Here is an 18,208-nt window from a genome sequence, read left to right on the forward strand (position 1 = left end):
GGTTTGTCTTAATGACACTATCTGCCCAAAAAATTTCAAAATACTACTTTAGCACCCATAAATACACTTCTTCCCAATTGTATTGGGCGAGTTCCAAAAACCAAACTAGAGAGTTTTTTATAAGTAAAGATTGGCAATCGAATGATAGTGATTGATTAAAAATTTACAATCAGAAATCACTAAAAATCATCTAATATCAAAAACTCTAGCTTCGTTGGTTCAAAATTGGGAATACTACTCTTAGTATTCCCAAAAAGTTAACAGTAAAATACCCAAAAACTCTCGCTCGGCGTTTGTTTAACATTTGGGAATACTACTTTTAGTATTCCCAAAAAGTAAACATAAAATACCTAAAAATTCAGATTTTTGGGAATACTACTCCCAATATTCAACTTTTTATAAACCCTTTAAATTTGATAATTAAATTAAATACCCCTAAATTTTTTTTTAAATTATAAAAACACCCAATAATCCACATTTACCAGATTCCGGCCACCACCATCGGAAAATGGCCGGAATCTGTTAGAATGGCGCACTACCGGCTGAATCTGCGGCAGGGGCCGACTAGCCTTTTCCGGCCAGATCTAAGGCCAAAGATCTGGCCGTTGTCACGACACCGTTTGTTTGTCAACGGCCAGATCTTTGGCCGTAACACTCGGTCACGACGGCAACAAACGGTCTCGTTGATGGTCACCGACGACCGTTTGTTGGCCGTCGTTGAGAGCAAATACGCCAGATCTGGCCATTGACGGCCAGATCTGACCGTAGATCTGGCCTTTTTCCGGCCATCCACCTGTGGATCTGGCCGAAAAGGTCATAGCGACGCATGACCGGCAGATCCAACCTGTCATGCGCCCATACGGCTTGCTCCGCCCACCTCCGGTGGTGGTCGCCGGCTGGGGTGTTTGAGGGTGGTTTAGGGGTATTTTTGTTACTTTTAATGTTTTATTATAGGGGGTATTTTGTAAAAAAACACACATAAAGAGATTTTATTATTTATAAATTTTACATCGTAATACCCGCCCAATCAACTTTTTTTTAACTTTTTTCAAAAAACTTTTCCCAAAACCCCCAATTTTTGAACCAACGCAGCCCTCATTTTGGGAATACTATTTTCAATATATTCAATTTTTTTTAACCTTTAATTTGTTTAATTTAATTAATACCCCCTAAATATTTTTTTTAAAATTACAAAAACACCCCAACATCCACATTTACCAGATTCCAGCCACCACCGTCGGAAAATGACCGAATCTGGTAGGATGGCTCACTACCGGCTGAATCTGGCCGTAGTGGGCCATCTAGCCTTTTCCAGCCAGATCCACGGTGGATCTGGCCGGAAAAGGCTAGATCTAAGGCCAAAGATCTGGCCGTTGACGGCCAGATCTTTGGCCGTAACAGTCGGTCACGACGGCCAACAAACGGTCGTCGTTGACCATCAACGACGACCGTTTGTTGGCCGTCGTTGAGAGCAAATACAGCCAGATCTGGCAGTTGACGGCCAGATCTGGCCGTAGATCTGGCCTTTGCCGGCCAGATCCACCGTGGATCTGGCTGGAAAAGGCCATAGCGGCGCATGACCGGCAAGATCCAGCCGGTCATGCACCCATAAGGCGACTCCGGCCACCTCCGGTGGTGGTGGCCGACTGGGGGTGTTTGAGGGTGGGTTAGGGGTATTTTTGTTAACTTTTAATGTTTTATTATAGGGGGTATTTTGTAAAAAAATAAACATATAGGGTATTTTAGTAATTTATAAATCCTACATCGTAATACCCGCCCAATTCAACTTTTTTTTAACTTTTTTCAAAAAACTTTTCCCAAAACCCCCAAATTTTGAACCAAACGGAGCCTCTAATTTTATGGTGGTCAACAATCGACGAAAAATCAAATATAAAAATAAGAGGTATTTTATATAGAGGAGACTGAAACTTTAAATGGTAGTGAGAGAGAGAATTTTTACTACCAAAATTAATATTAAATGGTAATAAAATATCAACTTTGGATGAGAAAATGATATTTTATAACGTTTTGAATGGAAGAATGTTGCCAACGCAAACCTTGGGTGAGAAAAACGTCGTTTACTCAATTTTGAATGTAAATAGTGTGGCCTTTTAGAATTGTTTATTTAAACAATTTAAGCCATTAAAAAACACATGTCAACTTTTTCATAAAGTACATTAACAGTGAATGATCTTATGGTTGTTTGGATCATTAATCAAATCAATTTTTAATATAATATTCTCAGCATGTAAAATGTGATATGTGAATAATCAAATGTTCTTTTATGTAACCTAATCCTATAAATCATTAAAAATATGTGTTAATCATGAAAATTTATTAATTAATTAATATATTATTTAATTATTAATTTATCAAGGTATTATGTATGTTTTTTTTTTTAAACATTAAATTTAATGCATGTACATATGAGATATAAATAATATTGTATTGGGAATAACTACTAAAATAACATCATTCGGCTAGCTTATATGTGGTTGAGGGAATAGCTCGAAGGTCTCCTAATTTAATCTTGTTATATATAATTTTGGTATACAGGGAGATTATTAATTTATATATCTAGTGACACGTATATGTTTTTTTTCTTTTTTTTAAAGTATCATCTTATAAATTTAGCAAATTTTTTGCCACATTGATCCTAAGTCAGGACCGGTCATAAATATTATTTAATCGAGGTTATTAATTTACTGAGTATTAGTTTATAGAGATTTAACCTATATCACTATTCTCAAAGTTAATTTTTCTTTTTAACTTTATATGGCCAAAATCCATTAGACTTTAAAATTGGATGTAGAGGCATCATAGGCCTTAATATTACAACACATTAAACAAAGTATACAAGACATTAATCATATAAGCAATATACACATGGTTGTCAGAATGAAACTCACAAGAGTCTACACTCTTTATAATTCACTAAGATAATACTCTGTTCACACTATTAAGCACCCATGTGATGATGTATTCATCTTCTTAGTTTACAGCTTCGAAACAGGCAAACCTGCATATTACAGTATGATCAGACTTCTCAAATGCAAGGCAAATGTGACAACACTCGAAATATAGATGGATATTATTACCTAAGGCTTTCGAGTTCACAATGCTTGGACATGCAGCTGGAGGTGGAGCATTCTCATTCAAAAATGGTTCTACTCGGTTTGGATCACCCCACAATGGGTATCCTTTAATCTTTCCCTGTAATATGGACGATCAATCATAAGCAAAGTCAAAATAGTGAAAAACCCCTTGAAACTGAACTTGAGAGTGTGAAAGTTATTTGGTATTTTCCTATCCTAATTCATACCAGGACATTGAGAGCAGCTAGCGTTGCCATTCCTTCACGAGTCCACTGCATAAATCAAACGGGAAACAATTACAATCTTCACCAATTAATCAGTAGAGATATTTATATGTCATTTAATCTTGAAATACAATATCCATTAATGTTACCTTGGATGCGGAAGCAATATGAGGTACTACAACGGCATTCTTCATATCAGCAAGTCCAGGCTTCATGTAAGGCTCGTCCTAATACAACACCAATGATACAATCATGTATTAACTTGGGAGGAGGTTTGGCTAAATTTGATATAGAGGTGAGTTTTTTACCTCAAAAACATCAAGACCAACGCGAAACATTGGATTTTGTTTCAAATGCTCCACCAGAGCTACTTCATCAACTACTGGACCCCTGCTACAGTTTATAAGGATTGCTTCCTACAGATAAAGGTACAAATTTTTAGATGTTAAGCAAGGCACACTTGCATCTATCTTCTCAAGTAACCGCACAAGAACAAAAAGGACATTCAAGAGGTCACCTTCTTCATCAGTGCAAGCCTTTCTTTGTTGACCAAATGATAAGTGGTTTTATCCAACACAGGATGAAGACTTATCTGCACAGAGAAGCAACACCAGTGTATTTTAATTACAAGTAGATGTTCGATACAAAACCAAAATACATATTTAGTTCTCAGCAAATGGATTCTTACCACATCTGCCTGCTGAAGCACCTCATCCATGGATGCTGCTCTTCTCCAAGTAACAGGTTGTTCACCATTGGCTTTCAGAAATTCGCCGTAAGCTGCCATTGGAAATATAGAAATGTCAGCATAGAGGACTCAGAGATTGATTAAATTTAATAGAAGATTGAGACATGCCTGTTACAAACTTTTCTAAGCGTGTAGATTGGTAAAGGTCATAGTATATTAGGTTCATTTTGAATCCTTCAACCTGTTGTAGAACAGACAAAGAATTATTCCCAAAAACATAAACAAAAAGCACACTAAGAATTCTTGCAGGCAAATTATTAACTGGCTTTTGAGATCAGCTCTATAGAAATATGGGAGAGAATAAGTCTGCCATTCACTTAGCAAAACATTACCATCATTCGGGCATAAGCAGATCCAATACGACCAGCTCCAATTACACCAACAGTTTGTCCTTTCAGCAAGTTTCCGACAAACCTATCAGAGAACAGTAGTCCAGTCAGTAGTCACAGACTTTAATTTTTGCAGAGCATTCAAATTTAACCATATATTTGAAAAGATGCAAAAACAAGCAAAGAATTGAAGGCTATAGTATAAAGTGGAGGTCATACAGGTTCGGAAGCCATCCATCATATAAGCCGGCCCGCATGAACTCATCTGCTTCAACAATTCTTCTTGCAGCTGCCAAAGAGAGTGAAGCAGCTAACTCTGCTGTAGTTTCTGTGAGTACTCCCTAACATATAACCAATAAATTATATCAATACACAATCTTGGCTACTAGTCTTCTTACTACTACAATCACATGTAATTCTTATTTGCAACCCAAAAATGTATTCTAGCACTTACAGATAACAGTAAGTTACACATGATAGTAATGGTGAGCAACATCCTTCCTTACAATGACTTCATTCATATGCATGTGATATAATGACCGGTGATTAGCTTTAAACGGTCTTGTTAATAACATGAGGCCACGTAGCTATGTAAGGTGAGCGAAATTGTCACTAGCTAGTAATTATACATTGACAATCATGCTTTAGTGGATAATATCAATCAGAATAGTGTCATATCATATTGCATAACACACGGAATATTTACAAATTACAATCCATTCACACAAGTACTGCACATTTACATCAACCATACAGGTACGCATCATAATGTGGATAAAGATGAGATGACCACCACAACAAGCCTTAATGTACAATATGGTCCATATCATAAGACTGGCGTGGTTTTAGTAACATCAAAATGACTGCCTAATAAGCATATAATCAACCATATAGCATGCAATAACTTTGCTTTCAAGTAAACACTAGATGTATGAAACAAACCCATAGCATTGACATGTACCTGCCATACCTTCAATACATAATTTTAAGTAGCAAACAAGGTAATACTACAATAAGATATTAACCGATATTTTGGTTATAAATAATAATATTTTGGTTTCATGTCATATCACAATTTTTCTGCTACACTTAAACAATAGATTGATACTTGGAACCAAAACACACTCTTGATAAGAATTGGACTGGTGCTATATAAAAAAAAAAATTCTGAAATCAAATACATTCAAAAGAAAAACAAAACCAAACTCACAGGAGTATTTCCAACAGCAACACCGTATTTATTGGCAGCATTAACATCAACATTGTTGTAACCAACAGCCATGTTACTGAAAGCCTTTCCTCCAGCTCTACTCAATGCAGAAAACAGAGTCTCTCCCCAGTCTTCCGTCAACTGAAACACAAAAAACACATAAAATTTAACAGCCAAACAAACTTATTTCAAGGAAAAAAAAATTCGTTGATTACCGAAAATAAAATAAAGTACCTGTCCAATGACTCCATCACACTTGTCACCAATCAAAGCAATGATATCTTCGATAGAAAGAATAGTTTTCTTCTGGGTGCATATCTGAAAATGAAACAAATAACAAAATGTCATCAACTTTACATGGATAATTCAATACTTTTAAAAAATCGATAAACAAGTTGAGAAAAATATTGGTTACTTACTTCAACACGACAATCTTGATCGATCAAGAGATTGATCCAACGAGTTCCAGGCATGGGTTTGGTGCTAACAACTCTGTATTTCCCATTTGGATTCCACACTTCAATTGAAACTGGTTTCGCCATGGCAGCCAAGCTAGTGACAAAAAACAGTGTGTGGTCTCTAAATGAAAAAACAGAGCTTTTAAAAGTTCTCTCTGCTCTGCTTTAAACTGTATTATTTGAGTGTGTTATGGTGTGATGCAGCACACCACAATAACTTGCAGTGCATTTATTTTTATAAAAGTCTTCTCTACTCTCCTGATCCGCTGATAACCCTATGATTGTTTTCGCTATACATCAACGGTTGACTTGAAGGGATGCAAGTTAATATGGTGGGTTGGATGACCATGGGATGTGGTTTGATCAGATAAAGTGTAGTGTGGGTTGAAGTATTTGGACCTTCCATTTATTTGGTATTAGATAAAGGTGAGATGGCGTCACCTGTGGATGACACGTAAGGGAGCCTTTATCCTTTTTGTCGAATGGCGAATTTACATCTATTGTCTGTGGACAATATAAGCTTGTGGGCTATATTGGTTATGGTCCTAATGGGAATTGACCAGAATTGATCAGGCTAAACTATGTCTTATCGTTTGTATTGATGCTTGTGAAATGAGAGCCGTCCATTGACTGGATCATTGATTTCGGCCTTTTGAACAGGATAATATTACCCTCACAAACCCTTTTTGTTAACTTTCTCTTATAAACATAATTTAACAATTCATAATTGTTTAACTCGTAATAGATCCTGACTGACCAAATACGAGCTACCACGTCACATTTGTGAAAGAAAGTTGGTGAGAAATTTGTCAGCCTATTTTTATTGTTTTGAATTTGTCGATGAGTTTTGTGTTTGTAAGGGTCCAGTTTTAACGATATATAGATGGCCGAATAGTTAGATAATAACTTTTGAGTGTATTATTCAAGAGATTTTGAATTTGAATCACGTTAGTTTCTATAAGGATAGTCATTATAAGGTGTATGCGGTCGTTAACTTTAGGATCCCAAGAATCGATTGTTAATTTTAAGACCCCGCCAATAAGTCAAGATAGGCGCAAATTGATCCAACACCCTCGGTCACAAAAGAGTCCAATTTATTAATCAATGTGCCTCCATTTTAGAAATTAATTAATAAAATTTGTGAAAAATTAATTAATTAAATTAGATTAGTGTTCATATACAATTAATTTATTTTAGACATCCTAGAATTAAGCATACAATTATTTTCCACAGTCTCCTCTCCTTGTTTCCCCTCGAATCAATTCGTGAATACGGCGACGTCTTGGTGCATCAATGTATTCCACAAGCCACAGCAGCCATGCAAAAAGAAAATTACAGAAGAGAGAGAAGCTTCGTTATCACAGCCATGCAAAAACAAAAATTTTAATCAAGATGAAAAAGAACATTCGATGTCGATGCAGCTGCCATGCAAAAGAAAGATATAAAAAAACGAAAAACGCTGCCGTGGAGTACTTCCAGTTCCATGGTTGATTCTCCCTCACGAGTATACTCCACAAAACGATTCTTTGAGTTTCTTTGACCTCTGTGAAGACCAGGTTTATAGTTTTAATCTCCCAACCACATCCTGGATTTGTGGATCTTCCAAAGGCTGGCTCCTACTGCTTTGCCTTAGCCCTGTATTGTATGAATCCTATCGGCTAATTTTTCTCTTCAATCCGAATTCAGTCTGTCTTCCACATCCTTTGATATTTCACTGCAACATAAATTACCTATTGCTGACTTTACTTCTAAGATTGAGTTATTATCATCTTTAGTGGATTCTTCAAACTGTATAATTGCAGCAACTTTCTTTGCCGGTAGGCCCTTGGATGGGAGCTGGACAATCTTCCAAGAAGGTCTTGATCCTGAAGATGAGATTTGTGTAGTAGACTTTTATTTTCTAAGGGATTCTCATGCGTTGATCTACAGTGAAAAATTTCAAGCTGTCTCTTTTGCTTCACATTCCATCAAATGTTATTGTCAAATAAATACCAGCAGATCCCACCTCATCAATAAGAATTCCTAAAGTAGAAATTCAACGGGTAGATTGGATTCCTGAAGATGAAACTGATTGATATGGACTAAAGAGACAATTGGTTTCGTGCATATTTGGTGGAATCCGAAGGTGAACTGTTGATTATTCATAAGAATGAAATATTGTGAATACCCAATAGATGTTGATCCTCAGATTCATCGCAACAATAAATTAGCGATTCTCAAGTATTGAATTTGAAGTGTTTAAAATTGATGTAAGGAAGCTAGATTATTGAATATTTTGTGTGACATCAACAAGTTCGACATCGGTTGCACAAGTGTTAACTAATCCTTAAGATCTCGTCTAAATTAATTCAATGTGAGAATCAGGTGATTAGAATTCAAGACCTCTTGAATAATATACCCAATATTGTAAATTTAATTTTCATACTTCAAATAATATGAGATTGAAAGGACATCTCCACTTGATCCACTGGTGTTTTTTTTGCCAATAAATTTTTTTATAAAAATCCTGTAGGTAGTTTTGTGAATCTAATTCTTCAATTAAAACTATTTGAGCTTTAGTAGATTTCATTTAACAAAGTATGCACTACCAAATATAAATGATATACTCATTTAAGAAGTTTTTTTTTTTTTTTTTTTTTTTTTTTTTTTTTTCACTTTATTTTTCAATGTAGGCCAACAATGTTTCACTTTCAAGTTTTAAATTGAAATAACTACTTATTTGACCCTATTTTAAGAATTAAATTTGGACAGTTTTTCTTCTTCAATTCCCTTCTCTTTTCTTCTTTCTTCTAATCTTCTCCTTAATGTTTTAGATTTATGTCTTTTGTATTATTTACAAATGTTTAGGAGTGTATATTAGGCTGATGTGTTTAATATAAATGGAATATTGCATAAAAAAAAAAAAACAAATAAAAAGAAATTTCCAGAAAAATTACAGATTCTCAAGTTGCAAGAGTCTTGTCTCGCACGAGTCGCTTCTTGCTTGAGTGGTGTATAATGATATTAACCTTGTTCGAGTTGGATCTTTTTTATATTATATAAAGGTTATAATGATATTTATTATATGTAAAATATTAATTTGTCCCATTTAAAGTTATAAACTATCAAAAAAATTCACTTGGGCAAGGCTGATATCATTATACTCCCTCATGCATTACAAGAGTCTAATAGTTGAGTTTATTCATCGGTTTTTTGAAAAAACATTTTTTAACCAAATTTTAGTTAATATATATATATATACTTTTGACATTTCATATAACTTTAAACACTATATTTTTTTTCAAAAAATCGTAATATTCTATATTTCAATATCAAATCAAAAGGTTTTTGCTATTTTCATGGAAGTAATGGTATTAACGTGATTAAGTGTAGAAGACAATGATAGAAATATCCAAAAATCTTAGGAAAGGTCTTCCTTATATAATCATTTAAAAAATAATTATTTTTTAATTTAACTTTTTAAAAAAGGTTATCCAAGTAATTTTTCTATTGTTTACTTAAACCAAGTAGATTTTCCATTGTATCCATCCTGGTCTTTGGAATCTTCAAAAGGCTTGGATTATAATGCTTCACCTTTATGCTATCTCTCAATCCGATTTCAGATCGTAATTTTTCACTCCCTACTCTTCAAAAACATCCATGTTTTGAAACTTCACGAATATATAAATTACATGTTACTGAATCTATTAGTAAGTTTGAGCTATCATCGTCATCAGTCCATTCTTCAGACTGTATTATTGCTTGAACTTTCTTTAATGGTACTATATATTATTGGCGCTATGCACACCCTCGGCCCAGAATTGGACGATCTTCCAAGGACTTGATCCTGATTCCTGAAGATGAGTGTTGTGTAGTAGACATTTTCTTTTCTCGAGGAATTTTATATGCATTGATCTGTAGTAAAAATGGTCGAGATGTCTCTTTTGGTGCACGTTCCATAAGGGTAGGCGATCAAGATGTTACTGTTAAATTAATACCAGCAGATCCCACTTCATCAAGAAGAATTCCTCAACTGGAAACCCAACTGGTGGAATGGATTCCTAAACATGAAGGTGAAAAAATATGGACGGGAAGAGACACAGGATTTCGTGCATATTTGGTGGAATCCGAAGGTGAATTATTGATTGTTCATAAGATAATGAATATTATAAATACCAAAATAGATCATGTTGATGAGGATCATGGTTAAAAGAAAAAATTAGCATATTCTTAAGTACTGAGATTTGAAGTGTTCGAAATTAATGGCAAAAAAGCTAGATTGTTGAATAGCTAAGGTGATCAAGTTCCTTTTTTTTTTTTTTTTTTTTTTTTTTTTGAGGTGTTTAAGTCAACTTACGCACACCTCAACTAATTCCACGGGACTCTAAAGTAAACGACCGAATAAATCTCCTCAGTGGTCACTCCTATTAGTGTCTAGGGGGACTGAAACTCAAGAACTCATATTGGACCCCTTTGTTCTTATATCATCAGGCCCAATGGTGGTTTTCAATATCGGTTGCAGCAAGTGATTCCAATGGGTTGACAAAGAATTCCATTTTCTTTTTGGATGATTTTGCTTATGGTATAGGTAAATTTAACCTTACTTGAAAGGGAAGTGGGGGGATGTTTAGTTAATACAAGTAGGGGTGCAGTCGAACCGAGTAGCTCGTGAGCTACTCGGGATCGACTCATGACGAATTCAGGCTTGACTGGTCAAAAATCTAGTAGTTCACGAGTTCGAGCTCATCTTCAAGCTCGTGAAAAATGTTGAGCTTTTCAGGGATAGTCATTATAAGGTGTATGCGGTCGTTAACTTTAGGATCCCAAGAATCGATTGTTAATTTTAAGACCCCGCGAATAAGTCAAGATAGGCGCAAATTGATCCAACACCCTCGGTCACAAAAGAGTCCAATTTATTAATCAATGTGCCTCCATTTTAGAAATTAATTAATAAAATTTGTGAAAAATTAATTAATTGAATTAGATTAGTGTACATATACAATTAATTTATTTTAGACATCCTAGAATTAAGCATACAATTATTTTCCAGTCTCCTCTCCGTGTTTCCCCTCGAATCAATTCGTGAATACGGCGACGTCTTGGTGCATCAATGTATTCCACAAGCCACAGCAGCCATGCAAAAAGAAAATTACAGAAGAGAGAGAAGCTTCGTTATCACAGCCATGCAAAAACAAAAATTTTAATCAAGATGAAAAAGAACATTCGATGTTGATGCAGCTGCCATGCAAAAGAAAGATATAAAAAAACGAAAAACGCTGCCGTGGAGTACTTCCAGTTCCATGGTTGATTCTCCCTCACGAGTATACTCCACAAAACGATTCTTTGAGTTTCTTTGACCTCTGTGAAGACCAGGTTTATAGTTTTAATCTCCCAACCACATCCTGGATTTGTGGATCTTCCAAAGGCTGGCTCCTACTGCTTTGCCTTAGCCCTGTATTGTATGAATCCTATCGGCTAATTTTTCTCTTCAATCCGAATTCAGTCTGTCTTCCACTTCCTTTGATATTTCACTGCAACATAAATTACCTATTGCTGACTTTACTTCTAAGATTGAGTTATTATCATCTTTAGTGGATTCTTCAAACTGTATAATTGCAGCAACTTTCTTTGCCGGTAGGCCCTTGGATGGGAGCTGGACAATCTTCCAAGAAGGTCTTGATCCTGAAGATGAGATTTGTGTAGTAGACTTTTTATTTTCTAAAGGGATTCTACATGCGTTGATCTACAGTAAAAAATTTCAAGCTGTCTCTTTTGCTTCACATTCCATCAAGATGTTATTGTCAAATAAATACCAGCAGATCCCACCTCATCAATAAGAATTCCTAAACTAGAAATTCAACGGGTAGATTGGATTCCTGAAGATGAAACTGAATTGATATGGACTAGAAGAGACAATTGGTTTCGTGCATATTTGGTGGAATCCGAAGGTGAACTGTTGATTATTCATAAGATAATGAATATTGTGAATACCCAAATTGATGTTGATCCTCAGATTCATCGCAACAATAAATTAGCGTATTCTCAAGTATTGAGATTTGAAGTGTTTAAAATTGATGGTAAGGAAGCTAGATTATTGAATACTTTTGTGTGACATCAACAAGTTCCACATCGGCTGCAGCAAGTGTTAATGTGAGTGTCAATGATTGTAACACAGACCTTAACTAATCCTTTTAAGGCTCTGAAATTAATTCAATTGTGAGAATCTAGATGATTAGAATTCAAGACCTCTTGAATAATATACCCAAATATTATAAATTTAATTTTCAATACTTCAAATAATATGAGATTGAAAGGACATCTCCACTTGATCCACTGGTGTTTTTTATTTGCCAATAAATTTTTTATAAAAATCCTGTAGGTAGGTTTTGTGAATCTAATTCTTCAATTAAAACTATTTGAGCTTTAGTAGATTTCATTAACAAAAGTATGCACTAACCAAATATAAATGATATACTCATTTAAGAAGTTTTTTTTTTTTTTTTTTTTTGCACTTTATTTTTCAATGTAGGCCAACAATGTTTCACTTTCAAGTTTTAAATTGAAATAACTACTTATTTGACCCTATTTTAAGAATTAAATTTGGACAGTTTTTCTTCTTCAATTCCTTCTCTTTTTTCTTTCTTCTAATCTTCTCCTAATGTTTAGATTTATGTTTTTGTAGTATTTTACAAAGTTTAGGAGTGTAATTAGTGATGTGTTTAATAAATGGAATATTGCCTATTAAAAAAAAAACAAATAAAAAGAAATTTCCAGAAAAATTACAGATTCTCAAGTTGCAAGAGTCTGCTCGCACGAGTCGCTTCTTGCTTTGAGTGGATTAATGATATACCTTGTTCGAGTTGATCTTTTTTATATTATATAAAGGTTATAATGATATTTATTATATGTAAATATAATTTGTCCATTTAAAGTTATAAACTATCAAAAAAATTCACTGGGCAAGGCTGATATCATTATACTCCCTCATGCATTACAAGAGTCTAATAGTTGAGTTTATTCATCGGTTTTTGAAAAAAACATTTTTAACCAAATTTTAGTTAATATATATATATATACTTTTGACATCATAACTTTAAAACTATATTTTTTTTCAAAAACGAATATTCTATATTTCAATATCAAATCAAAAGGTTTTTTGCTATTTTCATGGAATAAGTTGGATTAACGTGATTAAGTGTAGAAGACAATGATAGAAAATTCCAAAAATCAGGAAAGGTCTTCTTATAATCATTTAAAAATAAATTTTTTAATTTAATTTTTAAAAAAGGTTATCAAGTAATTTTTTATTTGTTACTTAAACCAAGTAGATTTTCCATTGTATCCATTCTGGTCTTTGGAATCTTCAAAGGCTTGGATATATGCTTCACCCATTAATCTCTCAATCCGATTTCAGATCGTAATTTTTCATCCCTACTCTTCAAAAACATCCATGTTTTGAAACTTCACGAATATATAAATTACATGTTACTGAATCTATGTAGTAGTTTGAGCTATCAACGTCATCAGTATTCTTCAGACTGTATTATGCTTGAACTTCTTAATGGTACTATATATTATTGGCGCTATGCACACCTCGGCCAGAATTGGACGATCTTCCAAGGACTTGATCCTGATTCCTGAAGATGAGTGTTGTAGTAGAAATTTTCTTTCTCGAGGAATTTATATGCATTGATCTGTAGTAAAAATGGTGCGAGATGTCTCTTTTGGTGCACGTTCCATAAGGGTAGGCGATCAAGATGTTACTGTTAAATATACCAGCAGATCCTCACTCACAAGAAGAATTCCTCAACTGGAAACCCAATGGTGGAATGGATTTCTAAACATGAAGGTGAAAAAATATGGACGGGAAGAGACACAGGTTTCGGCATATTTGGTGGAATCCGAAGGTGAATTATGATTGTTCATAAAGAGAATGAATATTATAATACCAAAATAGATCATGTTGATGAGGATCATGGTTAAAGAAAAAATTAGCATATTCTTAAGTACTGAGATTTGAAGTGTTCGAAATTAATGGCAAAAAAGCTAGATTGTTGAATAGCTAAGGTGATCAAGTTCCTTTTTTTTTTTTTTTTTTTTTTTGTGACGAGGTGTTTAAGTCAACTTACACACACCTCAACTAATTCCACGGGACCCTAAAGTAAACGACCGAATAAATCTCCTCAGTGGTCACCCATATTAGTGTCTAGGGGGACTGAAACTCAAGAACTCATATTGGACCCCTTTGTTCTTATATCATCAAGCCCAATGGTGGTTTTCAATATCGGTTGCAGCAAGTGATTCCAATGGGTTGACAAAGAATTCCATTTTCTTTTTGGATGATTTTGCTTATGGTATAGGTAAATTTAACCTTACTTGAAAGGGAAGTGGGGGGATGTTTAGTTAATACAAGTAGGGGTGCAGTCGAACCGAGTAGCTCGTGAGCTACTCGGGATCGACTCATGACGAATTCAGGCTTGACTGGTCAAAAATCTAGTAGTTCACGAGTTCGAGCTCATCTTCAAGCTCGTGAAAAATGTTGAGCTTTTCAGGCTCGATTCGAACTGCTCACGAACTTTTGAGAAACCTGAGACGTCATTCGAATAGGAGAGCTCATGAGATCGATTGATTTGTTTCAGCTCGCGTATTCAGATTTGCCCTAAAATCTAAAACAAAGACATTCGGCCATAAAATCCCTAAAGCAGAGACATTTTCCCTTCAACCTTATTTCACCTCCACCAAATCACACCGCAAGATATGAGATGCCACTGTTGTCCAACCTTCATTCAGCTATTACAGTCCAGCGACTAGCCTTTATTTACCCTTCAACCTTATTTCACCTTCGCGCCGTAAAATCCCTAAAACAGAGACATTTTCCCTTCAACCTTATTTCACCTCAGCCTTCATTTACCCTGCACCAGCTCTGAATATTTCTCATTGATATTCTTATTTATTCACATTGTTTTTTTAGTAATCTGATGCAATCTTTTTTTTTTTTCTTTTTTTTTTTTCTATTTGGTAGCCAAATGGAAAATGAAATATCTTTAGCTGCTGGTCTTGTTGTTCATGCAAGAAAAGAGAAGCTTCGTGGGTCAGATGGATGCAAGAAAGAGAAGTTGTTGCTCTTGTTTGTGTAGCATGTGTAACTGCTACGGCAGAAGAAGACGTGTGCTATATAGAATGCTTTTTTGTTTCCCATGGACTTAATTCCATATGCTTAATGTTTGCTTATATTTTGTGTTTTCCTTTGAATGTTGTTTTTGGAAAAGGATTGTTAAATTTACGGCTTGTGTTTTGCTTGGATGTTGTTTTTGGGATGAAGGATTGTTGAATTTAGAGCTTATGTTTTGCTTTGAATGTTGTTTTTGGGGTGAAGGTTTCTTTGGGATCAAGTTTGGCTCATTTTCCTAGTTTGAATTTTGGGGTTTTGGTGAAATTGATTAAATTGAAGTTGAATTATTTTTTTTTTCTTTTTTATTTGTTGATTTGTAGTGTAAGTGTATGATAATTTGTCTGAGTTAAATAGAAGAGAGAGACTTTTTGTTCCTGCATTAGTATTTAATCGATCTCGACTCGGTTAATAAGTGTTCAAGTCGAGCTTGAGCCAGTAATTTTATGAAATGAGTTGAGCTTGGGCTCGACGAGCTCAAGCTCAAGCTCGAGCCAGTTATAACTCGACTCAGCTCGGCTCGTATGCACCCCTAAATATGGGGTGCGAATAGCTTCACTGTACATCGAATGGTGTTGAAATTCATGCTCTAAAGTCTAATCCAATATCTCAATTTGGGCCCAAATACCTCAACTGGCGTAGCGTGTGCCGCCCACAAGCGAGCGCGCGGAGTGTATGCGTCAGCAGAAGTGGCAAGCGTGGGCGGTCCGTGTCCCTTGATGAGTCAAATATGGTGACTTACTATACCAAATGAACAACCACTTTGCATTACAAAACTCAAAATGGATAGCTTATCTCAACCATGTCCAATACCAATAGCGTTGAATAATTCCAAACTTCTCAATCTATTGGCTTACCCACATATGACAGATCACTCAACCAAACCCATATCCCTCTCTTTGGACTTTCTACAAACTGTTCTTTTTCTCCCTCTAAATCATCACTCAACCTTTTGCATTAAAAAATACCCCCACTTAGCTTATGCTAAAGACTTTAAGTCGAAACTTGCCCAACATTTATGATTATCTTGAATATTCCTTTATTCAACTTATCAATTACAAAAGATCCAAGAGATCTATGCATATAAAAACTTGGTATTTCTGATCCATTGAGTTTATAGGATGTTTAATGGATTTTAGAGATTAGTTAAAATACGTACAAATTGACCCAAACGCTTTGATTAAAAAAAAAATTGGTATTTCCAGAGTATTGTGTCATAATATATGCCTCATAGAGTCGGGCTAGAAAATATATAAGAAAGAGACAAAATATTGAGTCTTAATCATCCTAATTGCCTAAGCAATTGAAAAATAAATTAAAACTAAGAATGAGACGTGAGGACTACTTGTTGAAGAGGCTGTTGTGGCCCATATATAGACCTCAATTTTGTATAAGAGGCCAGTCAAATTATCAATAATATATTCTCTAAACCTCGTGATGAACGAATTTAATGCCTTCGAATATTTTTTGGATGGAGGTTGGAAGTTGAATTTTGAAACTCCCTAATAACATTTTATCAATTATAAATCAATCAACCCAGTCTAAACAACTTGCTTTCTATAAACATTATAAATTCAATGGCAAAACAAGTAAACAAGCCAAGATAACTAAGGCTAGAAGATGAACAATAGTGACTTGTTCAAAGTTTAGGTGAATATTTAAAAAAGTTTGGATGCAGCCAAAAATATTTAAAAGGCAATTTCGGACCATGCATTTAGCGGGTTATATAAGATTACTAAGGTTATATCATCTTATATTACCTGATTACTACTTTTGGTTGTCAAGTAATATAAGATTTCGGTAATCTTCAAATACCAATAGTAGTTATTGTTGATAATATTGAAGGTAATCTGATTACCACGCATTTTCTTAGGTAGTATAAGATTATCAAGGTAATTTTTTTTATTAGAATTTTATCCCTTAATAATAAAATTTTAGGACAATAATACCCTTATTTTTAAATTAATTTACACGAATATAGCTTTTACTATTTCACCCCAATTAATTAACTTTTTTGACAATTACCCTTGAATTCAAAATAAATTGCAGCCCATCCAAGCCACCATCCCCACCACCAGCTGTCGGCAACCACCACCAATTGTCGGCAACCACCGCCAGTAGCCAACCGTCGCCTCCGTCGGAACAACGCATGAAAGGCCAGAAATAGTTATCGTGTATCGATATGGCTGGAAAATAGCCAAATCTAATCTAGTCGTTTCTGGCAGATCTGTTTATCTGGTCATCAACAGCCAGATCAATGGCCATTAACCGCCATCGATCTGGTCGTTAACGATTAGATCAATGGATCTGACCGGAAACGACCAGATTAGATTGGCCGTTTTTCGACCCAATTAGATCTGGCCGTTTTCCGACCCGATTTGTCAAGATCTAGCCATTTCTAGACGGATGCCATTTCTTGCCTTTCGTGCGCCGTTAGGTTGTTCGCTGCCCACGGTCGGCGGTGGTTGCTAGCGACCGGCAGTGTCTGGGTTGGTGGGATGACATTGTTGATTTTTCAAACTTTTATTATTGGGTTGTTTTTGCTAAGTTTTTAAATGTAGGGGAGTTACAAATAATAATTGGGTCGAAAAACGGCCAATCTAATCTGGTCGTTTCCTGCCAGATCCATTGATCTAATCGTTAACGACCAGATCGATGGCGGTTAATGGCCATTTTCCGACCCGATTTGTCAAGATCTAGCCATTTCCAGACGGATGCCATTTCTTGCCTTTCGTGCGCCGTTAGGTTGTTCGCTGCCCACGGTCGGCGGTGGTTGCTAGCGACCGACAGTGGCTGGGTTGGTGGGATGACATTGTTGATTTTTCAAACTTTTATTATTGGGTTGTTTTTGCTAAGTTTTTAAATGTAGGGGAGTTACAAAGAATCCAAATAATAATCTAAATAATAATATTTAATTAGAGGATAATTTAGTAATTTAAATAACATACCCACCAATTTATTCCTCCCAACCAAACATATTAATAAAACATATCCAC

At 35.0% G+C, this 18,208-nt stretch overlaps 1 protein-coding gene across 1 annotated transcript; it reads right to left on the bottom strand.

The window, feature by feature from the left end:
• Window positions 1-2,795: 2,795 nt before the first annotated feature.
• On the bottom strand, window positions 2,796-6,214 carry LOC116108377 (glycerate dehydrogenase). The gene is made up of 13 exons (XM_031394626.1): window positions 6,026-6,214; window positions 5,841-5,924; window positions 5,607-5,747; window positions 4,616-4,737; window positions 4,400-4,481; window positions 4,176-4,248; window positions 4,008-4,099; window positions 3,837-3,911; window positions 3,628-3,735; window positions 3,469-3,546; window positions 3,323-3,367; window positions 3,099-3,213; window positions 2,796-3,019 (listed from the first exon to the last, which is right to left on the bottom strand). Exons 1-13 carry the CDS (start codon window positions 6,146-6,148, stop codon window positions 2,997-2,999), a joined length of 1,161 nt encoding a protein of 386 aa, XP_031250486.1. The 5' UTR covers window positions 6,149-6,214; the 3' UTR covers window positions 2,796-2,996.
• Between the last annotated feature and the right edge of the window lie 11,994 nt (window positions 6,215-18,208).

The sequence above is a fragment of the Pistacia vera genome, unplaced genomic scaffold (assembly GCF_008641045.1).
Source record: "Pistacia vera cultivar Batoury unplaced genomic scaffold, PisVer_v2 Contig563, whole genome shotgun sequence".
In the NCBI taxonomy this organism is placed as follows: domain Eukaryota; kingdom Viridiplantae; phylum Streptophyta; class Magnoliopsida; order Sapindales; family Anacardiaceae; genus Pistacia; species Pistacia vera.